Source organism: Phocoena phocoena, chromosome 1 (assembly GCF_963924675.1).
Source record: "Phocoena phocoena chromosome 1, mPhoPho1.1, whole genome shotgun sequence".
NCBI classification, from domain to species: Eukaryota; Metazoa; Chordata; class Mammalia; order Artiodactyla; family Phocoenidae; genus Phocoena; species Phocoena phocoena.
In genome coordinates, this window is record NC_089219.1 from 44,181,126 (window position 1) to 44,208,416 (window position 27,291).

Consider the following 27,291-nt stretch of genomic DNA (forward strand, 5'->3'; position numbering starts at 1 on the left):
TCCCCTGCCTTGGTGCACAGAAGGAGGGCTCCTGAGACTAGTCAGCCACTCAGTGTCGTCATCTTGCTCACTTCTGCTCGTGCTGTTCCCCTCAGGCTTCCTCTTTTCCGCCTCAAATGCCTATTGATCCTTCAGCTTTCGACTCCAGTGTTACCTGCCCATTTCCTGACCTTCCATGTTGTCCATCAGAGTTAATCGTTCCCTTCTCAGCACTCCTGAAAGCTATTTAATGCTCCATCAAAGATTTGCCTGCCATGTTACAGTTTACAAAAGGTTTTCACAGCAGTGATTTCATCTGGTTCTTAGAAGAACACTGTACATGAATAATAACTCACGTTTATTGAACATCAGGCGTTTTATTATTTGTTTAGTCCTCCCAACAGTTTCATTATAGATGAGGAGGCTGAGGCATACAGTGAGTAACTGGCAGAGAGCTGGGCCTATTCAACCACTGCCAGGGTTTCCTTATTATCTCTGTTGTACAGAGGAAGAAACAGGGCAGTTGGGGCTGGTTCTTACAACCTCCTGTCATCTCTGGTGAGCACCTAATAACTGAGATGCAGAGGTCAGGCTTGAGTGCCAGCGATATAAAGGCCCAGAGGGGTCTGTTTTGTCCTTAGTTGATCGTTCTATTAGGGAGAGACAGGTATTCTCCAAAGCCAACCCGACGCCAGTGATTGTCTAGCCTGGGTGAGGAATGACGAAGGTAGCGGTAGGTGGCATAGTCAGCACCTTAGTGCCAGGCACCGTGCCAGTCATTCTATATCGATCATCGTCCTTGTGAGGAAACTGAAGCCTAGAGAGGTGAAATGTTGAGGGCGGGCGCGCTGCACGTTTTCCTTCTGGATCCTTCCCTGTAAGATGTGCATCTCCCATGCTTAAGGTTCAAAGGAAGTCACTCGCCAACAAATCTAGGGGGCCGCTTCTCCCTGAAGGCAGCCATGCCTTCCAGCCGATCCCGGGTCGGGATGTTCTGAAACAACATACAGAGTATTAGTCTGTGGGAGCAGGACCAGAGGCCAATACTCGCTCAAACTTGTTCAACGCATGACAAGGACAGAATCCAAGTCTTTCGCTGCCTCTGGACTCCGGTGTTGGGCCATGCAACAGTATGGGCCTCGATGGCTCCTTGGTCTCCTGGGGAAGACAGGCTGCCTCTTCAGCACCCGAGGCCTGTCACACTAGCCTCTCTTTGCACACAGCTTGCATGCCTCCAGAGAGCTCACAGTCTCGTGCAACAGTCTGAAATGAGGCTACTCAGTAGAGAAGATAGATTAGGCTTTGCGGTAAGAACTCTGGCTTTGAATCCTGGTGTGTAGTTGGTTCACACTACGTTCTACAAGTCCCAGGACCCCCTGTTTAGGAGTATTTTCGTTATTTGTTAACCTGGAGATTAATATTTTTGACTCACCCAGGAGTGAGGGGCTAAATAGGTCAGCCCCAGGTTTATTGCCCCACCATCGAACACACACAGCCTACAGGTGAAAACCAAGGCTTTGATGTCCCACTCCAGCCTGGCCTCTACAGTAGCCACTGGTACAGAGATCGCATAAGCTGCTATTCTTCTCTCTCAAGTTCCTCTGTGATTCTCTGGGCACCCAAGTAGAGCAGGATACACCACCATTAGATGGCTGAGGAAACAGTCCCAGAGAGGAGCAGTGTGGCTCCCCTGGGATCACCCCAGGCTAACTGAGGAAGGAATGGCACAAAGACTGACTCTCTGGGCTGGGAGGAACCTACTGAAGTGGTCATAGAGTACTTAAGGCCGCCCACTCTGGCCCGGCCTCTGCTACAAGCATGCAGGACTGGTGGCAGACACATACCTGGGCATAGCATATCCCTTCAATGGCCATCCCTGATGCAATGTCCACCTGCAAGGAAGAAGTTGTGCGTGGATCAGCCTGACCTTGCCCATCCCCATCAGCACGGGGTGCCAGCTAGCCCTACTTCCTACACCACTTCTTACTGATTATGGATTCTTCCAGCAAAGAATTATTGAGGCTTACTGTATGCCAGCCCATATGAAGAGAGATGAGATGATAAGGAATCCCCTACCCGGAGAGGGAATACCATTCATAACAGTGGTGAAACAGTGCTGGGACGAATGCGGGCTGTGAGAACAGTGGGGAGGATTACACATAGCCTGTAGAGCTGAGGAGGGTGTGCCTGAGCTGTGCTTGCACAGCCAGTGTTCCCTCCTTGCCATCTGGCTGCCTCCCCATGCCTCCTGTCACTCCTATTAGTGAACTTTGCTGGCTTCCCATTGCCCTGAGGACTAAGGCCTTTATGACTTGGCCCCTGGCAACTTCCCAGCCTGTACTGCCCAGTACTTGCTATTACTACCACTTACAAGCACTAAGAGGAGTACCTTTCACAACAGGGGTTATTTTCCCTACTATACAGCTGAAGAATCGGAGGCATAGAAAGGTGGAATGATTTGTCTAAGGGCACAACAGTATGTGGAAAAGCAGGTCTTTGAACCCAGATGGTCCAGCACCAGAGCCTATGCCCCTAACCTCCATGCTATGTTGTCTCACTCGTCCCTTCGTCCTGTTCTGTCAAGGTGCTTATTTATACACCTCTGTGTTTTTCCTCACACTTTTCCCTATTTTTTGGAATTCTCATCCACCCTAAGCCCCAGTTCTAGAAAACATTCTCCAACTCAGCACTGTCCAATACCGTAGCCAGTAGCCACACGGACAGTGCAGCTCTAACCTCTCCAGGGTGTCTGCTTGGTGCCCTTGACCCTTTATTAGCGATTTGTGTCTGTCCCCCTCCCCACCTTGGGGGCAGTGACCATATTTGACTCATTTCTGTGTCCCAATTCAGGTCTAGGTTCAGTGTGTGATGAGTGAATGAATAAGCTGATATCTAGGATGGGTTAGCTGCAGCCAAGGCACCACACCTGAGCCCGGTCCACGAGGCCACATTCCTGACCACCAACACAAACCCGAGAACATGGACTGGGAGCCACGCAGACCTGGGTTCTTGTTACTCCCTGGTTCTGTGACCCTGGATAAGTCTTACCCTTTCCGAACCTCAATTTCCTTCTCTCTCCAAGGGAGAGAGATGAGGATAAAATGTCATTTGGAATATCACCTGGCCAAACTTCATTTTGTAGGTAGGTAAAAGCAAGGCACAAAGAGAGAGGTCAGACTCAAAGTCTGTTAGAAGAGTCCAGTTCCCGAGCTCTTTCCAGCTGTGCTGTCCATCTGTTTGCCATGAAAACACCACCTCCCAGCCGCCCCACTGACTTTAGTGGGGCCCAGGTTCCAAGCCCAAACCCTCTCACCTCTGTTCCTCGGTCAATGGCTACTTTGCCCAGCCGCACAGCAGTGGGGGCCTAGGAAAAGAAGCAGCTTGGTTGAGGAGGGGATCAGTGCTTATAGTTAGGCACACAGCTCCACGGTGGGGGAGGAGGTCTGCACAGAGATCCAGCTGTTCTACTGACAGTATTAAGTTCCGTTAGTTTTAGTACCTGCTACTTCTCAGCAGATGTTCCTTTTCTATAATGGAGGAAGCCTAACTGATCCCTGACCCTCCCAATCCTGACCATCTGGGGTTCTTGTCATTTAATCCATCCCTCCAGCATGTACAACATTTTCCAAATACTTTCCCACGCACAGACTTCTCTAATGGTCAAATGGTGCTACCCATCCTTGCAGGATGGTGCCGTGTTTAATCGAGGCTCAGGGTGGTGAAGCACTTGGCCACGTTTGTCCAGTGAGTCGGTGGTGAAGCTTAGATCTGACTCCCAGTCACCTTTCCCACTGCTGCTCCCTTCCTCTACCCCTCTCATCTCAAGCCTCTCCTGCAAGCAAGTTTTCCCCCAGTAGGGTGAAAAACGGTCAAGATTAGGAACTTGGGCTTTGGAGTCTGACAGGCCTGGGTTGAAATCCTGAGGGGGCATTTTGCAAGAGCATCCAAGTGGCCATCTTTGCCTCACTGGCCTTGCTTCCAGTTAGCTTGTGCCACAGCAGGCCTGGCACTCCATCCCCAGCCCCACTTCCAGGCAAGGAGTGCTTTTGCCTCCTATATTATTTGAAGTTTTTGTATTTGTATTATTTGAAGTTTTTCTTTATCAGAAAAAGAATGATTTAAAAAGTCTGTTAGCATAGAGGCCATAAATAAAAAAGCTAACTACATAAAAATGAAGGACTTCAGACTGTGAAAAATACCACAAATAAAAGACAAAAATCAAAAACTGGGAAAATATATTTGTGATACTGTGACAGAAGCATTTCCGTAACAAAAAGCTGGTATAATGTTTTTTTAACATTCACCACAGTATGAAAAGTTAGTTCACAGAAAAGAAATACAGGCACAAGGTATGCTCAGCTTTACTTTTAAAAATCAGAACAGTGAGGTGCTCCTTTTCACCTCAGACTAGGTAAATTGTAAAGTATTGGTAATGCCCATTATAGCTGAGGTTTAGGAAACAGGTATTTGCATACATAATTGGTAGGAGAGTAAACTGGTACAATGCTTTGGGAGGGCAGTTTGACAAGAACTGGCAAATTAGATGCACATGCCCTTTCATGTTGTACCTCCATGTAGGCATCTACTTCCAGAAGTACACTAAGATGCACAAAGTTATTCACTGCAGCTATTTTTCAGGAGCATAAAGATGTAAGCAACATGACGTTCCTCAGTAGAGTACGGGTTAAATGATGGCACATCCATACCATGAATGAAAAAGTGTGCAGCTGTTTAAAAGAATGGGGTTGATAAGTATGTGCTGAAATGGGAAACTCCAAGTTAGTAGGTAAAAGAGAAAGGTGCATACCGGTTTGTATATTATTCCGTTTGTGTAAAAGGTGTTAGTAGGATGTGCCTTTGGGGAGAAGGGTCAAGAGAATGGAGAACTTCACTTTTTTGTTTTATACTTTTCCATACTGTTTGAATTCTTTTCTATGCATATTTTAATTTCATGTATTTTAAATGTCTGTTAGAATTGGATTAGCCTCTAAAGGTGTGTTCCTTGTCCCCTAAACCATCCTAAAAAGAATTTAGAGTCATTTAGATATATGTGCATAATTTATATTGTACATACAATGAATATTTCTGGAAGAGTGTGCAAACTGTTAACAGTGGTCATCTCTGGGGAGAGGGATTGGGGAGTTGAGCGATGTTTTGGTGACCAGCTCTCCCGGTGTGCCAGGGACTGAAGGGTTATTAGGACGTGGGACTTTCACGTTGAACCTGGACAGCCCCAGGTAAACAGGGTCACCCTACTTTTGATTTTTACTTTATGTCCTTCTTATTCTTCTGTTCTGTTTGATTTGCTTGTCATGAATATATGTTATTTAACTACTGATTTCTCATCACAGAACATTAAAAACTACATAGCTATGTTGTACTGTGTTGAAAACACACATTTATGTTTCTGAGTGTATGTATGTGTGTGTGTATGTGTATATATATATATACATATATATATGTAGTTGACCCTTGAACAGCCGAGGGGTTACGGGTACCGACCATCCATGCAGTGGAAAATCTGCATATAACTTTACAGCCAGCCCTCCCTATAAAGTGTTCTGCATCCGCGAACTCAACCAACCTCAGATCGTGTAGTACTGTAGTACGTATTTAGCTGAAAAAAATCCATGTATAAGTGAACCTGCACAGTTCAAACCTGTGTTGTTCAAGGGTGCACTGTGTGTGTGTGTGTATGAATTATTAGAAATATGATTGATCATTTCATGTTATTTGGAAATGAGAACAGTGAGTCACACTGGCCACAGTATGTTCCATCCCTTTGTTGTTCAAGTGGAAAACGTAGCCAAATCCATATTCAAAGGATAAGGTATGTTTATTATTTAAAGGGAAGATCTGAGTGTTAAGTTGTGGACCTTGTGTTTATTGACAGTTTTTTCTGGCCTCTAATCTCTGCAGCCACTTGACTCCTTAGTCTTAGTAGTTTGTCCGCTAGAGGGCAGCCATCTACCACACCACCCTTTGTGTGCTCACCCCATCCAAGAACCCTTTCATCCTTGGCACCCAGTTACTCAGCTGGAAGTTAAAGATTCATTTTTCAGGTTGCATCAAAATGTCCTAGCATTTGCATTAGTGATTTTAGTACTAATTTTTGGTATGCTCGTGTTCTGGTATACAAAGCTGCTTTTAAATACTGAAATACTAGTAATTATATTAGTAGAATACCGTTATTTCAATATACTGAAAAATCTGAAGCCTGAATCATCTTGAGATAAGCTCAAAGACCCAGTTATTTAGTTTATGCAAAAAGATAAGCCCTGTAGTCTACAAGTCTTGCTGGATAGGCCCCCTCTGTGGAAGTGTAATTAGCTACTATCCTGAGTGATTCAGAGTTTTGTATTAGTTCAGAGACTTTCTGACCAACTATAACAGAAACATGACAGCATTAAAATTAACAGCATCAGACTCTCCATTTATATGTGATGAAACTATCAGTAAAAAGAAGACAAAAGAAATGCTTTCTTTTAAACCAAATTCACTATCAGTTTTTTATAGTCCCTGCCCTCAAAGAAGACCTCAAAGTTATAAAAAGAGGCAGGATTATTTAAGGAAGACAGTGTTTTTTTCCCAAAATAAAATACCTCTTTTTTACTCTTCATGATTAATTCAAATACTTTTCTCTGTTAATAATATTAAAATGATAGAGTATGGGTAACAGTTTTATAGGCTTATACTTTAACTTCGTTTTGTAACGTCTGTATTTTTTTGTATTTGAAATGCATTATTTAGTTTTTTAAAAAAATCGTACACGTTCTGCACTCTTTAAAATAAAATACCAGTTTTTTTATTATGCAGCATTAATGCCAAAATACCAGTTACTGTTTTTCTTTCTGGTATTGCAGTCACTTTCTTTGACCTTGATGAATGGTCACTTAACCTTTCTGGGTCTGTTATAGCATAGATACAACGGGGATAATCAGCTCAACTGGATTGTTCTAATAGTTGGGACGCTATTAAAGTACCTTGGATTGTGTCGGATGGATGAGATGCGCCGTATGGGCTAAGTCAGTATTATAAATTAGCAAAACCCAGCTCCATTTCAGCTGCTTGCCTATCTGCAGAAACTTGGGACCTCCCTCTGGGTCCTCTTAGAGGAGTGAGAAGCCAGCAGAGCCTCTCAGGTACTTGGAGATTACATGTAGGCAGGGCCTAAACCTACTCCCTGGGTCTCTAAACCTTTTGGGAGACTATGCTCATAGGCTATTTGAGGATTTAAAAAAATGAATGGAGCTTAACACGTCCTACATGGTGTATTTCAGGCACTTTTCCACCAGGTAGTACGGCCGGAAAGTTGAGCTGGTAGTTCTTTATCTGCTTTAGAATCTTGCTTTTTCAATTTGGGGACATTTTGATGCAGTATTGTCCAATACAGTAGCCAGTAGCCACATGTGGCTATTGGCATTTGAAATGTGGCAAGTGTAATTGAGAAACTAACATTTTAATTTTAATTTAAATAATGTGGCTGCCTTAGTGGACAGCACGGGTAGAGGATGTTTACATCATCTCAGGAAGTTCTGTTTCACAGTGCTGTTCTGAGGATTTTCAACCTATTTTATTCCAGTCCCTCAGAACTTAATTTTTATTTTAACTTAAAATCTGATTTCGTTTACTGGATGGCTGAATGGATGCTAAAACTCCAAAGAGGGTTAATTTTATAAATCTGGGTAAATGGATCTTATGTGGCTGCACGAGACGCCGTTGCCCCCTGGCCTCTCCACACGTGCATCCCGTATGGCACAGGCCCTCCTGTGCTGGGTGATCACCAAACCTGGGGCAGGATCTCCTGGGCCAGTGCTCGTGCCCGGTGGTAGGCGGCGTTGCCCTCCTCATTCTGGGCCACAGCATGGTTCACCAGCCCCAGAGCCTGGGCCTGGGCCCCGCTCAGTCGTCGGCCTGTGAAGATGAGCTCCTTCGCCAGGGCCACCCCCAGGCATCGAGGCAGCCTCTGAGTCCCTCCTGCCAGAATGGAGTAGGGGTGGTGAATCTGCATGGGAGGTGGGAGGCCAGAGAAGGCCCAGGCTGGGAGTCAGCCAGGACCTCTCAGAAGAGCAAACTCAGGTTGGCAGGGCAGAGCCCAGAACATAGGGCAAAAGAGGAAAGTAGGGAATTATGCTGGATAGACTGGAGTTGAACAGGTAAAGAAGGATGGATGCTGTGGGTTGAGGTTACCTGCTCCTGGGAGGAGTCCTCGGGTGGTCTCAATCAGCCCCATGACAGCTGAGGAAGCTGCTTAAACAAAACAGAATGAAACCCCAACCAACCCTACCTTCCAGTGCCAATCCCCAAGGAGAAGAGATACCGCCTGTGGGCTCTGCTCACTTCTCCAGCCAGCCACTTCCCTCGTGGTGTGGCCACAGCCAGACTCCCCCAGATGCTGCCTTTGGAAGAGCCCTAGCCTGGAAGCCAGCAGGCCCAGGCACTCATCCTACCTCCCCTACTCAACCAGGCAAGTCTCTTACCCTTTCTGAGCCTCATGGGTGGGAAGAAGACGACTACCCCTCTTCTGCCTACTCCAGAGAGCTGCTAAGGATCGAGTGAGGTAATGGTGCTTGGAACAAGGAAGGGGTTCCTAGAAGGTGCCCAACACCTATTTGTAAGTTAATGGATTCTCTGTCTCACGCATTCTTAGCTCAGGTTTGGCCTAGAGTGTCGCTGACTCCTGCTCCCACCAGTTATTTTTCCCAGCTTTTTGTCAGCCTGAAAATTTCCTGTATTCCGGTCCACGTCCTCTTTCCCCAGTTCTGCTTCCTCTGACAAGCCCTCGTTGAGGTGTCCCACCACACAGGCTTCTCCTGAACTCCCTCAGCACAGGCCACTGGAACCATGCAGTACGGGAGGGAGGAGTTGATGTTCACCCTCCTATCCACCAAACCCTGCAAGTTAGTTGCCCTAAACATAGGCAGGTGAGAAGCAGATCCGGGGCTGTGACCTGACCTGGTATTTTGATGCCTTCTCTTCGATACGCATCCTGTAGATATAAGCTCCCTCTATGCCTGGGGTTACACATTTTAAAAAAATGTTATTCCTGGGTGGCGGGAGAAAGCAATGAGGGGAAGAGAGTAGCACCGTGGTGGCACTCAGACTTTCTCGGATTGCCTCCAAGAGGGGCGCACCTAACCACCAAGACAGGAAGGTTAAAAAGTGATCGATTATCTTCATCCTCCCCTCCCTCCACTCTTCAAAGCTCAATTCTTCTGAACTAGTAACGCAAACCTTTTTGGGTGCCAGTGAACCAGAGGGCAGTGTTCTTGCCCAGGCATGTTTGTGACTAGCTGGGCAGGTGACAGACCGCCCCCACGGCTCACCTTTGCTCAAAACGTGATTGAAAAAGCTGGCTTGGACAGAACTGGAAAGTTGAACAGTTAGTCTCTGCCCCCAGCCTTCCCTCTCTGTGTTCTTTTTGCTGTCATGTTAGCAGTTGCTCTGGGGTTGGTGGGAGCAGTCCTGAGCGGAGGGCAGCTGACTGAGAAGGATGGGTACTGCCGCAGTCGGGCCAGGCCAGGAGGGGAACCAGCTGCTGCCTGAACTCTCTGTCCCCCACCTTGCCTTTAGTTCTGTGGCTGCTTGGAAAGCCAAGAGCAGTGGCTGACTGCAGAATCCCCAGAATTAGCCTGTTTCACTCTTCCTTCCCCACCCTACCCCACCTCTCCCCATGCCCAGTACCTGCCACTCGGAGGTCACAGGCCAAGGCCAGTTCCAGGCCTCCACCTAAGGCAAACCCATCCATAGCTGCAATGGTGGGCGCAGGGAAGGCTGCTGTGGAGATGAAGAAACGCTCAGCCTGCGAGGCCCTGGCAGGACCAGGACAGTGTCTCAGGGAGGGGAAGAGCTAACTGGTTGGGACAGAGGGCTTCACTGGTCCCAGGTTTGGGGACCTTACCTGGTACCTCAGCCAGGTTACCTTAGAAGTTGGTTTTCCCAATGGGGAGAGTTGTGCGATCAGCTGGGGATCGGGAGTGGGGAGATGGGCAGGGTAATCTGCTGGCCTCCCTGGGACCAGCCTTTTTGCACTCCCTTCTCATTCTGTGTGCCAAGCCCCATACTGAGTGCTGGGAACACAACTGAATCAGATGTGGGGAAGGCAGACCTGTAAACAGGCAATGATGACCCAGGGAATCAGTGCTCTGATAAAGGAAGCTTGGAGGATGGATCAGGGACAGCTTCCTGGAGGAGGAGGCACTGGTGGTCTTAAAGAACGAGTAGAAAGTTCAATGTTTTGATGAAAAAGGAAAAAAAAAAAAAAAAAAAAAAAAAAAAGAAAGTTCAGATGGCCAAGGAGGGATATTCCAGGCAAAAGGATAGCCATTGTCAAAGCCTGAAAGCATGCTTGGTGAAACCTGACTCTGAAAAGGCCAGACTTGCACCCTGAGGGCACAGGGGTTGGGGGTCATAACCAGCAGGGCACAAAGGCTGAGAAGCCAGGGCTCCCTCTGGGAGAAATGCCCTCTGAACCCTGTCACACCCTCCCCCTTGTAGAATTCCTTGTTCCCTGCCCCTGCCCCTCCCCCCCAATCATCTGTCTCTCCACAGAGCTCACAACAGAAACTGTTCTGTCTTTAGAGTAGAGTGGTAGGTGGGGTGAGGCTGGGACCAGCAGGGCCCCGGAATGCCCTCCTCCTCCGCACTCCAGGACCCTCACCAATCTCATTCATCAGGCCTCGGAGCCGCTGGACAAAGACCCCCACCTCCGCCTCACTCATCTGCTCCCGCTCCTTCAGGTCTGCACCTGCAGATGCAAGGGTGACAGCCCATTACTGCCTCCCAGGCTGTCAAAGGATCCAGCAAAGGAAATCTGCAGAGAAGCAGCCAGAGAGGAAAGAGAAACACTGGGAAAACACGGTTAGGGAAGCCGGGGGCGGGGAGCGGTGGTGGTCAAAAAAAGGAGAGATGCAACAACAACAAAAAGATAGACTGGATTTCATCAAAATTAAAAACTTTTGTGCATCAAAGGACACTATCAAAGAGAGCAAAGACAACCCACGAATGGAAGAAAATACTGGCAAATCATATAACTGGTGAGGAATTGATATCTAGGATATATAAAGACTTCCTACAACTAAAAACAAAACCAAAAACAAAACCCACAAAGGACAAAGGACTTGAATAGATATTTCGCCAAAGACGATAAGTCAGTAAGCACAGGAAAAGATGCTCAACATCATTAGTCATTAGGGAAATGCAAATAAAAACCACAATGAGATACCCCTTTACACACATTAGGATGGCGATTATAAGCAACAACAACAAAAACAAAGAAGTGTTGGCATGGATGTGGAGAACACTGATGCATTGCTAGTGGGAATGTAAAATGATGCAGCTGTTGTGAAAAATATTTTGGTGGCTCCTCAAAAAGTTAAACATAGGATTACTGTATGGTCCAGCAATTCTAGTCCTAAGTGTATACCCCAAAGAACTGAAGGCAAGGACTCACACAGGTAACTTGCACACCAATGTTCATAGCAGTATTAATCACAATAGCCTAAAGGTATAAACAAACCCAGGTCTATCAACAGATGGATAAACAAAATAAATGTGGAAAATAAATATGTATATATAAAATTTATATATATATAAAATGGAATATTCATTTTTAAAAAGGATAGAAATTCTGCAATATGCTACAACATGGATGAACATGAAGGACATTATGCTAAGTGAAATAAGCCAGACATGAAAGGACAAATACATGATTCCACTTGTATGAGGTACCTAGAATAGGCAAATTCGTAAAGATAGAAAGTAGAACAGAGGTTACCGGGGGTTGGGCGAATGGGGAGGAATTGCTTAATGGGTATAAAGTTTATTTGGGATGATGAAAATTTTCTGGAAATGGACAGTGGTAATTGTTGAATAACCTTTTGAATGTACTTAATGCCACTGAATTTTACACTTAAAAATGATTAAAGTGTAAATTTTTGTGTAATATATATATTTGACAATTCAAAAACTATGTTAAATGTAATAAAATAAAAATTTGTTATTTTTTTCCAGTTTTATTGAGAAATAATTGACATACATCACTGTATAATTATTTTTTTTAGAAGGGGTTGGTGGGGTCCAAGGAGGCTGAGAGGTCAAGTAAGATGAGAACTGAGTGCAGGGCCCAGTGGCATGGAGGTGGGCAGGGACCTTGGTGAGAGTAGTGACAATGGAGGCGTCATCAAAGGCCAGATGGCAGGGGCCTGAGGCGGGAGTAAGGGGTGAATATAGTCTTCGCAAGTCTTAGATTATCCGAAAGTCAGTTGGGAGAGCCCTTGGAAGTCTTTGATTAGTTCCAGCCCCTCAGTGAGAGATGGGGAAACTGAGGCCCAGAGAGGGACAGGGACTAGCCCAGGATTCCAGAGCAAGTCAGGGGCAGACTCAGACCTCCTGCAGCTCTCCTACTTCCCTGTCCTTAGCTGGGATAGTGAGGAGTGGGGCTAACAGGGGCATGAAGTGACCATGATAGAAGAGGTGAGACAGAGGTGGAGCCAGAGGAAGAGGCCAGGGGAGGAGGAGGGCCTCAGCCAGGGCAGCGGGGTCAGGCAGACTGGTCCACATACTTAACCTGCCATGGCAGACCCTGAGCTGGTCGCCGTGATCTGGACAGCTGAGACCTAGAGACTGAGCCAAATCTCCATGCAAACTCCTAAGCATCACGCTCCTCCCACCCTAGCCTTCCACAGCCTCTTCCCGCCTCCCCAGTGCCAGTTCTTAGCTCAGCTCAGCTCTCATTCATTTGCTTGTTGTGGGCCTGGGATGCGGCATTTCTCATCTTTGAAATGAAGTGCGTGGCAAGGACCAAATGGTGCAGAGACATTGAAGAGTTTTTTTGACGGACTGAGATCTTGTAGGGGGTAAAGGGGCACAGAGTCCCATCTTGGCCACAGACCTTGTGAATGTCTTTGGACTCAGCTTCCTTATTTCCTCAGTGAAGGGTCAGAACAGTGCGTGGTGCAGCAGGAAGAACAAGGATTTGGGGGTCAGAGAAGCCAAGTTCAAACTGAATTCTTACTATCTGTGTAACCCTAGGCAAGGAATTTTACCGCCGAGTTCACATCTCTAAAATGGGAATAATGAGTCCTGTGCTGGAGCTGACCTAAGGACCCCACCCCCCACAAATGCCCTGCAGGCCGGGGGGAGCCCTGCTGAGCCGCGGCATAGAGGCTGGAAAGGAAACCCACCTGCACAGAATACACCCTTCACTCCACTTCTGAAGATCAGGACACGCACTTGCCGGTCCTCCCGCAGTTGGGCCAGAGCTTCCAGCAGCTGCAGAGAAGACTCCATCAGATAGCTCCCAACCCAGCCCCAGCCCACCCTTGTGCCCACCCTTTCTCACCTCACTAACGAAGACGTTCCCCAGGGCATTGCGGGCGCTTGGTCTGTTCATCAAAATCTCAGTGATTCCTGCAGGGGACAGGACAGCCTTGGGTGAGCCACCTGCCCTGCTCACTCCTGGGCTGGGGCCCGGGATCTGGGCAGCCTCCACCCTCGATGAGCAGTGTAACTTGGGGCAAGTCTCACACACCCAGGCCTCAGTTTTCCCAACCATAAAATGGGGAGAATAACTCTTGCCCTTTTTGCCTCACAGAAGAAGTAGAAGGGCTTGTGAACCTTGGAGCAACATGGGGAGAGGGACAAGAATGACTGCCACAGTGGTTCCTGCCTGCTTCTGCCATTGTGAGACACACACACACCACACACCCCTTCTTCAATTTCACGTATCTCTCCATTATTCTCTTCTCCATAGCCGGACTTCTTCCTCTTGAGCTGAATGAGTTATAATAATATCACCACCCAGAAACAACCTCGTGTGCTCTGACTCGTTCATTGTTCCCTCCTCCCCCCAAAAGTAACAACTCTCTTGACTTTTATGGTGATCACTTCCATGCATTTCTTTAGTTTTATCACACAGATGTGCATCTCTAGACTTCAGACTTGCTCATTTTCAAAAATAGTGATATGTCTTTTAAAAGCTTGTTAAAATCCTCAGGTTCTGCCTTTAGTCCTGTCTTTCCCTCAAAAGTTGTTTGTTGGGACTTCCCTGGTGGTCCAGTGGTAGAGAATCCGCCTTCCAATTCAGGTGACACGGGTTCAATCCCTGGTCGGGGAACTAAGATCCCACATGCCACGGGGCAACTAAGCCAGCATGCCACAACTACTGAGCTTGCGAGCCTCAACCAGAGAGCCTGCGTGCCCCAAACTACAGAGCCCACACGCCCTGGAGCCTTCGCACCACAACTTGAGAGAAAACCCTCGCGCCACAACTAGAGAGAAGTCTGTGCACCACAACGAAGAGCCCACGCCGCAATGAAGATCCCGGGTGCCACAGCTAAGACCCGATGCAGCCAAAAATAAAAATAAAAATAAATAACAATAAGGAAAAAACCAGAAGTTATTTATTAAAGAACCTGGGGCATTTGACCTGTAAGGTGTCCTGCAGCGTGGAATTCACTGATTGGACACTCATGGGGCAAGTGACCAGGTTCCTCTGTCACAGGAATTTAGCAACTAATCCAGAGGCTTGAGCACACTCACATTCCATCCCCTTTGGCAAGAGAATAACGTTTGCCCTACCCGTGTGATATTCTTTCACCCACAACAGTCAAGCTTCTTGAAAGGGTTTTCTGTACTCAATCACTTTCTTGCCTTGCATTCACTTAAGCCTTCTCCAATCTAGCTCCCACCCCGTCACTCAGCAGAAACCATTCTTACCAAAGTGACCAATGTAACCACATCACTAACCAAGGGACATGTTTCCATCCTGGTCCCAGGCTCCGCAACGGCTAACTCTGCTGACAATACACATGCTCTTCCTTGAACATTTTCTGCCTTGGCTTTTTTTTTTTTTAATAGATTTAGTTTTTTCAGAGCAGTTTAGGTTCACAGGAAAATGGAGTGGAAAATGTGGAGATTTCCCATAAATCCCCTGCCCACTGCACATGCATGGTCTCCCCCACTATTAACATCCCCACCAGAGTGGGATATTTGTTACAAAAGATTAACCTACATGGAAACGTCATTATCACCCAACATCCATAGTTTACATTAGGGTTCACTCTTAGTGTTGTACATCCAGTGGGTTTTGACAGATGTGTAGTAACATATATCTGCCTTGTGGCCCCATGTTCTCCTGGTCTTCCTCCTACCTCTCAGATGATGCCTCCGCACTCTTCTAGGTTTTCTTCTACCCAATTTAAAAATTCTTAATTCATTTATTCAACATATATCTATAATAAGTAAGTCCTGGGAATGTAATGTACAGCATGTGACTTTAGTTAACAATATTGTATATTTGAAAGTTGCTAAGAGAGTACATCTTAAAAGTTCCCATCACAGGACTTCCCTGGTGGCGCAGTGGTTAAGAATCCACCTGCCAATGCAGGGGACACGGGTTTGAACCCTGATCGGGAAGATCCCACATGCTGTGGAGCAACTAAGTCTGTGCACCACAACTACTGAGCCTGCGCTCTAGAGCCCGTGAGCCACAACTACTGAGCCTGTGTACCTCAACTACTGAAGCCCGTGTGCCTAGAGCCGGTGCTCCACAACAAGAGAAGCCACCGCAATGAGAAGCCCATGCACCGCAACGAAGAGTAGCCCTCGCTCGCTGCAACTAGAGAGAAAGCCCGTGCGCAGCAACGAAGACCCAATGCAGCCAAAAATAAATAAAGTAAAATTACTTAAAAAAGAACAGTTCCCATCACATACAAAAAAATGTAACTATGTGTGGTGATGGATCTTGACTTTGGTGATTATTTCACAATGTATACAAATAACGAATTTTGTTGTACATCTGAAACTAATATGTCAATTATATTTCAATTAAAAAGCCCCAACTCGGGCTTTCATGGTGGCGCAGTGGTTGAGAGTCCGCAGGGGACACGGGTTCGTGCCCTGGTCCGGGAAGATCCCACATGCCGAGGAGCGGCTGGGCCCGTGAGCCATGGCTGCTGAGGCTGCACGTCCGGAGCCTGTGCTCCACAACGGGAGAGGCCACAACAGTGAGAGGCCCGCGTACCACACACACACAAAAAGCCCCAACTCTTACAAAAAGGTAACTCCATGAAAGAAAGAAGACATACAAATGGCCAATAAGCACATGAAAAGATGTTTAATTTTATTAGTATCAAATAAATAAAAGTTTAAGAAAAGCATAGCACCCAGTACAACGACTAAAACTAAGAAGACTGAAAATAAAAACCAAGTATTGGCAATGAAAAAAACCCCTTACATATCTATTGAACAACTATGATACATAATAAATTGTGGGAGTTATAAGTTATGTAACAGCCCCTGTCTTCAAGGTGCTTACAGCCTAATACAAGTAAATGATAACATAAGGTCATAAGTAAAGTAAGTACATGAAGTACTATAGGATTACAGATGGCAGCTCATAGATGGAAGCATTTGAGCAAGGTGAGAATAGGTAAAAATTTTCATTTGAAGAGTGAGGTATGATGGGAAAAATACTACTAAGAGACTACTCAATTTTTAAAAAAAATTATTGAAGTATAGTTGATTTACAATGTGTTAATTTCTACTGTACAGCAAAGTGATTCAGATATATATATGTGTGTGTGTGTGTGTGTGTGTATATATATATTCTTTTTCCTACTCTTTTCCATTATGTTTTATCACAGGATATTGAATATATTTCCCTGTGCTATACAGTAGGGCCTTGTTTATCCATTCTATATATAATAGTTTGCATCTGCTAACCCCAAACTCCCAATCCATCCCTCCCCCTCCCCCACCTCCCCCTTGGCAATCACAAGTCTGTTCTCTATGAGAGTACTCAATTTTTTAATGTTGAAGTTCCTGAAAGGTCAATCCAAGATCTCTTTATTCAGTCATTTGTACAATTACGAATTTAACACGTTGGCCTCTGTACCAGACACTGATGTCAGAGGCCAGAGCAGACCCAGTCCCTCTCCTCTTAGATCTTACAGTCTACAGAGGAGACAGACATTCAACCAGTAATTACTATTTGTGATGAGAACATGGAGGGAAAAAGGACAAGGAGGTGAGTGGTATAGAGTGGGCAGAGGGGGCCCCTAATGTAGAAGGTGAGCAGTGACGTCCCAGAGGAAGAAATGACCTTTCAGCTGAGAGCTGAGGAACGAATGGGAGTCAACCAGGCAAAAGTGTGTGTGTGTGTGTGTGTGTGTGTGTGTGTGTGTGTGCGCGCGCGTGTGTTGGTGGGGAAAAGCCCATTTCAGACAGAGGGAGTGGTACAGATGAGGGCCCTGAGTATAGCAGAGCAGGGTACTATAGGGTTTGTAGAGCTGGGCCTCTTAATGTTTTTTGGCTGGGCCTGAGAATTAAACCAACATAAAACAGATTAAGAGGAGAAAAGCACACAAATATGTATAAGTTTTACGTAACATGAGAACCCTCAAAAGGAAATGAAAACCCCCAGAAACGGTAGAACCTACATGCTTTTATAGTAGGCTGAAGAAGGAATATCAGTTGTGGAAGAGCTAACTATGTGGGAGGCTAAAGGAAGATAAGGCCTGTTTGTACAGAATTCTCTTGGCTTCAACTCCCTGTTGAAGAATGTTTCTTTTCTCCAGGTTCAGGGAGGGCATCTTTCACATGGGAGTTTTTATCTCCTGTTTTCAGTAAGCAAAGGGGAGATTAGAATGCCCTTCTTGCATCTGCTGTTTTTTTCAAGTGCCTTTAGCTCAAAAAAAAAAAAAATCCCTATACCAATGTGGCATATTTTTTTTTTGGGGGGGGACATTGTGCCACCTTTTAGTGTCTTCCAGAACTGGCGGAGTTCAGAGCAAAGGGAGAGCAGCGTGCGTGAGGCAAGGCAGAAGAGTCAGGAGGGCTGCACTTGCTCATCTGCCCCTCTCCTTCACGCCTCCCGCGTGCCTACCTCCTGTACACTCAGGACTGCCCTGCGCACCCGGCCAGCTCTCCTCTGAGCTCGGAGCCTGAATATCCAGCTGCCCACTTGACATCTAGACCAACATGTCAAGAAATGATCACGCTTTCTCCTGCTCCTTTGGTGAGCGAATGACATATCAACTCAGAGTTCTGTCATGTTGCCTCCATCTTCCTCACCCTTGAAGTTTACTTAGTCTCCCAAGCGGCCAATTCAACCTCTTAGATCTCATACCTATCAGCCCACATCCCTTCCTGCAGCCACTAACCTGGTGGGCTCTTTCTTCTATTACGTGGATCCCTCAACTGGCCCTCTGCCCTCAGTCTTGCCTCCCCTTCGCCCTCCACTTTCGTTCCCTCATCTGGGTCACAGTCATCTTTCTTACCCAAATCTGACCATATTCTTCCCTTCCCTTTTCATCAAAATTAAGTCTAAATCCTTAATACCACCCCAAAGACCCCCTACAATCTGGCTCTTGCATCTCACTCTGGCCTCAACTCACCTGCCAAATCTGGGTCAGGTGTGGGGAAGAGAGAACAGCTCTGGGCAGGGGCTCAAATACTCTTATGCCTTCTTGGCCGTTTCCCATCCTGTAAAGTGTCAGGATGGACTAGAGTAGTGTTTACCAATCCTCTGGGCTTCAAAGCCCCCTTATTATTTTCTCTCAGCGTGTTTAGCTTTGAAGAACAAACAGGATTTATTAAGATGGCATTCTCAGTGTGAGTTGATCTGAGACACAGAGAAGGGCCAATGAAAGTTTCAGGGCTCTCAAGGGACAGGGTTTCCAGCCACAGTTAGAGAACTGTGGTCCAGGACAGAGAACCGTAATATGCAGGCTAGGTGGGCTTCTTTAGCCTCCCCAGAAACCTTCATAGAGTTCTTTTTTTTTTTTTTTTTTTTTTGCGGTACGCGAGCCTCTCACTGTTGTGGCCTCTCCCGTTGCGGAGCACAGGCTCCAGACGCGCAGGCTCCGCGGCATGTGGGATCTTCCCAGACCGGGGCACGAAGCCGTGTCCCCTGCATCGGCAGGCGGACTCTCAACCACTGCGCCACCAGGGAAGCCCCCATAGAGTTCTTTGAGCCCAGCAGGCCTGGAGGTCCCACCGAGGAACTCAGATGTCCCAAAGATCCTCTCCAGATGAGAAAATGCTGCAACTTTGAGGAAGGGAAACTGGTGGATACAGAGAAACCACATCAGAAGGGTTGAGGAGAAGACAGACCTTAGAGTGGCCCCCATGTTCACATCCTGCATAATTCCCTTCCCTTGAATGTGGACAGGACCTGTGAATCGCTTCTAACCAAGAAAATCCAGGTAAGGTCATAAAATATCACTTGTAAGATTAGGTCTAATTATATGGCAAAGGTAATGAGATGTTACTTCTGTGATTAGGTTATGATGTATATAAGACTCTATATTACTAGCATACACTAGAGAAACTAGTGGACCTATGGAGAGGGTTGTGTGGCAAGGTACTGTGGTCAGCCTCTAGGAGCTAAGAGTGGCCCCCTGGCCAAGAGCGAGAAAACAGGACATCAGTACTACAACCACAGGAGATGAATTCTGCCAACAGCGTGAGGAACTTGGAAGCAGACTTCTCCCCAGTTGAGCCTATGATGATACCACAACCCCCAGCAGCTCCTGGATTGCAGCCTGCTAAAACCCTGAAGCAGAGAACCCAGCTAAATTGTGCCTGGACTTCTGACCTACGGAAACTATGAGAAAATAAATGTGTGTTATTTTAAGCATAGAGTCTGTGGTAATTTGTTACATGGCAATAGAAAACTAATACAGTCATGACGTCTTGGGATTGACAGAAACTTTCCTCTCTTCTCTTTGCTTTCCTGTTCTGTCTTTCCTTTTTCTCTGGCTGACTCTCTCCCACATTTCATCTCTATTTCCCTCTTTCAGAATGTAAATGTGGTGCTTGGCTCAAGTCACAGCTCAGTCACATACCAGCTTCATGGCCTTGGGCAAATTACTTTACCCTTCTGACCTTCACTTTCCCGATCTGTAAATAGAAATGCTAAAAAGGTTGTAATGAAGATTAAAAGAGATAATGCCCACAAGTGCTTAAACATAGTTTGTGGGTATTGTGAGTGGGGAAGATGCACAGAAGCTGGGGAAAGTCTAGGGCCCCATATGAGCTGAGAAATCTAAGCTGGGAGCCCTGAGGAGCCAGACAGGGTGTCTTTGGCTTTAATTCGTTCACCTGACAATGTGCAAGTTGTACTACCACATGCCAGGCCCCAGAGAAATAGAGAGGACTCAGCCATGGTCCCTGACTTCTTAGTTGAGCCCCTATTCTGGGAACCTTGACCTTGCTGGGCCCCAGTAGTGCACTGCACCCTCTCTACTCTTACCAGAACCCCCCCATACCACTGGCTGATGATTTGATTTCCTTAGCAGATGACCTAGAGTCACATCTGACGGGATGGTCTGAATCACCAGGTGATGTGGGTGGGAGTCAACAGAAACTACTGGAAGATAGTATAGAGACCAATTGGTTTAACAATCCCTTACTATATAGAAGGGGAAACTGAGGCCCAGAAAAGAAGAGAATTTGCCAAAGTTAATAGTTGGACCCAGCTAGCAATTCTCACTCTCAAAGAGCTAACAACTGATGAGGGAGACAAGTCCAGACACAAGGGATATAAAAGGAAAATGGTGGGGGGGTGTAATTCCAGAAGGATTTACAAAGGTAGAGAGGAAAGAAGAGGACCCAAGTCAGGGGCAGAGTTAGAACAAAACACTGAGGTCGGACAGCTTGAAATGAACAAACACATGGGTAGAAGAGATAAGGTGACAATGTCAGGTTGTGGTGGAGAAACTTGAACATCCAGCTAAGGAGCTGGAGTAGAGCCATAAGGAAGAGTGAAGAGTGGTTAACAAGAGTTAACCAAGAGTGGGTTAACAATCCCATTTTCAAGGACAACAGGCACAACGTGACTATGCTCTGGTGACATCATGCCAAGTGGAAGGCAGAACGGGTGGCTTCTAATGGGGTGGTTGGGTGGTTCTCCTGTGTGTGGGTTGGTGGGGTGGTTCTCCTGTGTGTGGGTCCCCTCCTCATGCCTCCTCCACTGCTTCTCCTCGATTTCCTTATCTCATTCCTTCCATATGCCCTCTGGCAGGGGCAGAGGCTTCATCTCCTGATGCTTGTTATTTGTGGATAAAAAATTCCCTTTTTTTACAAGTGAGCCCTAAGGTCTATGACCCGTGGTAATTTTTTAACTAATGTACAAGTCTGTGTTTTGAGTCACTGAATTACCAGAAGAGGTAGTGATGACCTAATAGTTGAGAACACAGGTTTTGAAATCAGAGCTGGTTCAACTTGCTTAACCTCTCTATTCCTCAGGTTCTTAATCTGTAAAGTTGGGAGAATAACTATAATTATTTCAAGGCAAGCGCCATTACCAGTTTGGCAGTGAACTAAGCATGAGAGTAAGGGGTATTGTCTAACACCAGCAATCCCACATGGCCAGAGAATTCTCACCAAGTGATGTAATCGGACACTGGAAGCCCCTACATGTCCATCAAAAGTGGGGGATGCACACTAGGGAGTAGTATACAACAGCAGGGAGCAAGGAACAGATTAAATGGCAAAGCAGCTCTTCAAACCATAGTATCAAGTGGGAAAAAGGAAGAAACATGAGATGTCTAGAATAGTGCCTTCTGTGTAAATTAAAACTCGGACACAAACAATGCTACATAAAGTGCAGGGAAGGTTAGAGGGGTTGGACTGGGGAGAAAGTAAAGACAAGAGAAGGACCTTGCCCTGATGGTAACAGGCAGCAGACTGTGGAGTGTGAATAACACCACTGAATGCAAAGTTCAACCACTGGCCCCCAGCACCACCCCCGCAAATAAAACTACCCCCAAACAGAAGCAAAACCAAATAAAACCAACCAACCGAATAAACAAAACCCAACAGTGCTCAATCAATATGCTCTTAAGTTTGCTCATCAGAGAATGCCAATATGACAAGCAGTTCACAATTGCTTTCTTCTTGCTTTTCACTAGAAGTTAAGATTTTTTTAAGGGTTAAAAATTATAATATGTAATCAAAGCTACTAAAGTGACAAGGGAAGCATTTCAGTGTGTAAAGCAAGTAGGATATTTGTTGTCAGCAAGTAAATATATAAAGACTGGAGATATTTTGTTGTTGTTTTTGTTGTTAAAAAAAAAAAGAGGAAAATAATTTTGTCCTAGAGCTGATTGTTTATGGATGGGAAAAAATGGGACAAGTTAATATGGATCCAAGGGGTGATAAAAGGTTTGCGAAAAAGGAACTTTGAGAATAGAATTTTGTATGTTGTTAAGACTGACTAAGACTAGATTAAATTTAATTAGGTAAATAAATTTTGTGATTAACAGTAAGCTGGTACCAGTTGAAATTTGGTTCTCTCTCTCTGTTAAGAGAACAAAGTTTTGGGCTTCCCTGGTGGCGCAGTGGGTAATAATCTGTCTGCCATTGCAGGGAACATGAGTTCAAGCCCTGGTCCAGGAAGATCCCACATGCCGCTGAGCAACTAAGCCTGTGTGCCACAACTACTGAGCCCGCGTGCTGCAACTACTGAAGCCCGTGCACAATGAAGAGTAGCCCCTGCTCGCAGCAACAAAGACCCAACACAGCTAAAAATAAATAAATAAATAAATAAAAAGAGAACAAAGTTTTCTTGGAATGCTGCTTTTGATAATAGACTGTGTGAATTTCTTTGCATTTAAGTGATTTATATTTGTTTTTAAAATCTTTTGTTACTTTGTTAAAGTAAATATTATTTCACAATGATCTGTGAAGATTATGGCACATGTAGATAAAGTTCATTCTGCTTCTACAAAGATTAACCCCTCATTGTCAGACTTTTGCCAATGGTCCTAGACCACTTATGGCAGTGGTCTACTCCTAAGTCAGAGAATTTAAAATGGATAAACAGGGGCTTCCTTGGTGGTGCAGTGGTTAAGAATCTGCCTGACAATGTGGGGGACACGGGTTCGAGCCCTGGTCCGGGAAGATCCCACATGCTGCAGAACAGCTAAGCCTGTGCGCCACAACTACTGAGCCTGTGCTCTAGAGCCTGCAAGCCACAACTACTGAGCCTGTGTGCCTAGAGCCCCTGCTCCACAACAAAGAGAAGCCACCGCAATGAGAAGCCCGCGCTCAGCAACGAAGAGTAGCCCCCACTCACTGCAACTAGAGAAAGCCTGTGCCCAGCAACGAAGACCCAATGCAGCCAAAAATAAAATAAATTTATTAAAAAATAAATAAATAAAATGGATAAACAATGACTGTAAATTAAACAGGGCTATGGGAAACCCAAGATGGCCGCTTGGCTCTTCCCGGCTCCCTGACAACCCTCATTTTTTAATTTGATGGGTTAAAGCCTTCCTTGGCTGGAGGGTTAATGCCCTCACAATGAAAAAAATAAAAGATTAAAAATGTGTTTTCTGGGTCTTCCCTGGTGGTACAGTGGTTAAGAATCCGCCTGCCAATGCAGGGGATACGGGTTTGATCCCTGGTCTGGGAAGATCCCACATGCCGTGGATCAACTAAGCCTGTGCGCCACAAGTCCACACGCTCTAGAGCCCGCATGCCGCAACTACTGAGTTTGTGTGCTGCAACTGCTGAAGCCTGCACGCCTAGACCCTGTGCTCCGCAATGAGAGAAGCCACTGCAATGAGAAGCCCACACATTGCAATGAAGAGTAGCCCCCGCTCACCACAACTAGAGAAAGCCCATGTGCAGCAACAAAGACCCAATGCGGCCAAAAAAAAAAGAAAAAGTGTTTTCCACTTGCGGTATACTTTCTACAATCTCCAGTGGTCAAGACACCCACTTCACTGGATAAATCATACAAGCCTTAACAAAAACTTCACGAACTTCTTAAAACTATCACCATCGGGGCTTCCCTGGTGGCGCAGTGGTTGAGGGTCCGCCTGCTGATGCAGGGGACACAGGTTCGTGTCCCGGTCCGGGAAGATCCCACATGCCGCGGAGCGGCTAGACCTGTGAGCCATGGCCGCTGAACCTGTGTGTCTGGAGCCTGTGCTCTGCAACGGGAGAGGCCACAACAGTGAGAGGCCCACGTACCGCAAAAAAAGAAAAAAAAAAAAAAACTATCACTGTCATTAGCATTCTCAATCATCAGGTAAGGTTAACAAAATTAATAGAAAAACTGGACTCAGAACAAAAATTAATTACATGGGATTAAATGAACTGCTAAATATGATTATAATTCTTTTATTACTTTTTGTCTGACATATTGCTTTTAATCTTTGTTTTTCAGATATAAAGAATCTCTTTTTCTCAAGCTACTTATGGTTTACAACAATTTGGTAATTTACACCTGTGGGTAAAATTAAAACATTTTTCTTTTCTTTCTTCCAGGTCCCTCCAGAAATTGGAGACCGTTGGGTTCTGAGCAGCCTTATCAAAATTGTTATTTCTTACATTACCAAATATGTGACTGAGCCTCTGATAAAATGATAGTCCCATATAAGATCAATGATTGTAACGGTGTAACTCTAGGTATGGGAAAAAGCAACAAGAGGGAATATTTTCCTGTACCATAAGAGACTAGACTAGTCTCAGGTGGTGCAGAGACTTTTGGGTACTACTAACGAGGCCTAGTCCAGTAACAACGCATTGTGTGTCCTATCAGCGGAGGAAATAACATACCTAGCGCTGTGGGACAAAATGGACATGAAATGCCCCCCAAACCATGGTCAAATTTATGGCCATGAAGGGGCCCTGCCGACTGGAAACTGGCACTTGCCATCTGCCTCAACAAAGATTAAATCAGGAGCTGCTGCAGCTGTTGACCTTCAACACCCCCTGAAAGGAGTACAGGGTGGAGATCAGGAATCAGGCATTCTGTGCTCTGCGAAAAACTGGCAGAACAGGCCTTCAGATAGTTAGATATTTTCAGGTAAGGATTTTTATAAGCCCCAGTTCTTGCATCTTCTCATACCTAGAGAAACACTAAAAATTATTAATGGTGACAACTGCTTTGGTTTATATGTTAATACCGCATCAAAAGTTAAAACCTACTGGCTACAAGTCTCCTCGAAGTGCCAGGTCTAGACTGGGATTCAGGCTTATTCTCCGGAAAAAAAAAAAATGAGACCTATTTTGTCTATTAATGTTCAGGTTGTCACTCTTCCAACTACTTCTGAGTCTGTTACACCTACATCAATCACACTGGGCTAATAAAAGAGAACATCAAGGGCTTCCCTGGTGGCACAGTGGTTGAGAGTCCGCCTGCCGATGCAGGGGACACGGGTTCGTGCCCCGGTCCGGGAAGATCCCATATGCCGCGGAGCGGCTGGGCCCATAAGCCATGGCCACTGAGCCTGCGCGTCCGGAGCCTGTGCCCTGCAACAGGAGAGGCCACGACAGTGAGAGGCCCGCGTACCGCAAAAAAAAAAAAAAAAAAAGAGAACATCAAAAGATATATGACCATGCTAACGCTTCATTCCTTTGGACAGGGTAACCTAAGTGCTGACTATATCTGGACCACAGTTAAAGGAATGCTACCAAATGTATCCTGGTTCTTACTCCTGCTTGGGCCTCTGGTTACAATAATTCTTTTACTGTGGCTCCTGCCTTTTTTTTTTTTTTTTTTTTTTTTTTTGCGGTTTGTGGGCCTCTCACTGTTGTGGCCTCTTCCGTTGCAGAGCACAGGCTCCGGACGCGCAGGCTCAGTGGCCATGGCTCACAGGCCCAGCCGCTCTGCAGCATGTGGGATCTTCCCAGACCGGGGTACGAACCTGTGTCCCCTGCATCGGCTGGTGGACTCTCAACCACTGCGCCACCAGGGAAGCCCACTCCTGCCTTTTTAATCTACTTGTTAAGTTTGTCTCTTCCAGATTACAATAGTTTCACATCAAGATGACGGCGACGCAGAGATTCCAGCCACTCCTCGGAACAGATCTTGCCGGAATAACAACAGAAGTCGCCCTGGGACCCCTTAGTGAGGTAGGGCGAGAGCTCTGTGACCCCACCTAGGTAGGGTCTACAATCCCCCTTTCCAGCCTGCAGAAGCTACAGAAGACAGACCATTGCCCTTCATCCTCCCAATAAAGATTTCTTAGGGGTTCACGTCTCTCAGGGGGGATTTGAGGTAGCTCAAAGCCCCTGGGCCAGACAGCTGGCGTTTGTCAAGTGGAGTAAAACTGAAGCTTTGTTCTCACCCAGACAATCCAAGGACAAAGCTAGTGGCAGAAGCTGAGCTCTGCTGAAAGAAAGAGATAAGATGACCACTCCTGAGGTCAAGGAAAACTTCCCTGTCTACACATGGGCAGGAAGGCTCCGTGGGGGTCAAAAATGGAGGAGGTGCCACCCCATAATAAGTGTGGACATGCACCCACAGGCCTCTGGTGGGATCCATCTTAGCAAAAAGTTGCGCACGCGTGTTGGGGAGGGCCCTAGGGCAGGTCAGGTGTGGAAAAGAAACAAGATAATTGGCCAAATGTAAACAAAGACCTGGAAGGACTGTCATATATAAGTAATTTAAATCACCTCTTTACCGTGCTCCTCATTAGAGGAAGCCCATACTCTTTCTTTCTGTGTATTTCTGCCTAGCTTCTGACTTAAACTGCTTCTCTGTGTGCGCTCCCATGTAGTGCTGTGTCTCTAATAATAAACTTTGTACATGTTTTTACAGTTTTTGCCTCCTTGAAACATTCTTGCTTTCAAATGGGGGAAAGAGCCAGGGCCACTTTGCTTCTAGCCTCTAACCGCTCGCTGGTGGTCTACTGGCTAGGATTCCTGGTTTTCATCCAGGTACCCAGGTCCAATTCCTGGGCAGGGAACTAAGATCTCTTCAAGACCGTTCACTGCTGTCTCCGAGATCAGTTTCAGTCTGCTCCGGGGCAGTGGGCGCATTGGTCATGGGTCCCGCCCCGGCAGTAGTGCCAGGCGCCGGGCGGGCCTCGGACAGCCCGCCAGCGCTCGCCCCAGCCGCCTCCCGGGCCTCCCAGGACAGAGCACTTACCTTGGTCTGGACCCGCCAGAGCGCACACTTGGATCTCGCGGTTTGCGGCCGCGAGATTGGCGGCGCAGCCACGGGCCTCAAGGGGCCTCCGGGGTCTCGGAAGGCGCAGGGCGCTGGTCAGGGCGCGCAGCATTCGGACCAGTCTGGGAAGGTGCCTCTCGGCCCCTCCACCACCCCCTCCTTTCCGGCTGAAATCTTGCCGCTCAGCCCCAGGCCTTCGTAAACCGCGCCGCCTATGGGCCGAGAGGCCGGCGCGGCTCTCTGAGGCTCTTGGAGACAGGAAGACCTGGGTAGGAGAAAGCCCAGCTCTGCTGTGTGATTTTGGACAAGGCTGCCAACCTCTCTAAGCGTCAATCTGTAAAGCGCGGATATAAAAGTGACTAGTGTCAAAGATAAAGAAAGCCGGACACTAAGGTAGTGAG

At 46.5% G+C, this 27,291-nt stretch overlaps 1 protein-coding gene across 3 annotated transcripts; it reads right to left on the reverse strand.

The window, feature by feature from the left end:
* Positions 1 to 342: 342 nt before the first annotated feature.
* Positions 343 to 27,002, reverse strand: ECHDC2 (enoyl-CoA hydratase domain containing 2). 3 transcript variants are annotated; one of them, XM_065876102.1, is made up of 10 exons: positions 26,870 to 27,002; positions 13,322 to 13,389; positions 13,164 to 13,251; positions 10,640 to 10,726; positions 9,664 to 9,756; positions 8,170 to 8,226; positions 7,769 to 7,956; positions 3,293 to 3,343; positions 1,824 to 1,871; positions 343 to 973 (listed from the first exon to the last, which is right to left on the reverse strand). In XM_065876102.1, the coding sequence occupies exons 1-10, from the start codon at positions 27,000 to 27,002 to the stop codon at positions 896 to 898; spliced, it is 891 nt and encodes a 296-aa protein (XP_065732174.1). In that variant the 3' UTR covers positions 343 to 895. The 3 variants fall into 3 exon arrangements, with proteins under 3 accessions (XP_065732174.1, XP_065732183.1, XP_065732192.1); XM_065876111.1 differs by lacking the exon at positions 9,664 to 9,756 and having other exon boundaries at positions 896 to 973; positions 26,870 to 26,960; XM_065876120.1 differs by lacking the exons at positions 3,293 to 3,343; positions 9,664 to 9,756 and having other exon boundaries at positions 896 to 973; positions 26,870 to 26,960.
* Between the last annotated feature and the right edge of the window lie 289 nt (positions 27,003 to 27,291).

Bases quoted from the DNA above. Each gene is read 5' to 3' on its own strand.
- ECHDC2 (XM_065876102.1), bottom strand. From the start codon at position 27,002: ATGCTGCGCGCCCTGACCAGCGCCCTGCGCCTTCCGAGACCCCGGAGG. The intron at 13,252-13,321 runs GTGAGAAAGGGT...TCTTCTCTGCAG, and splicing joins GGAACGTCTTCGTTAGTGAG to CTGCTGGAAGCTCTGGCCCA. The intron at 7,957-8,169 runs GTAACCTCAACC...CCATTCTGGCAG, and splicing joins AGGACTCCTCCCAGGAGCAG to GAGGGACTCAGAGGCTGCCT.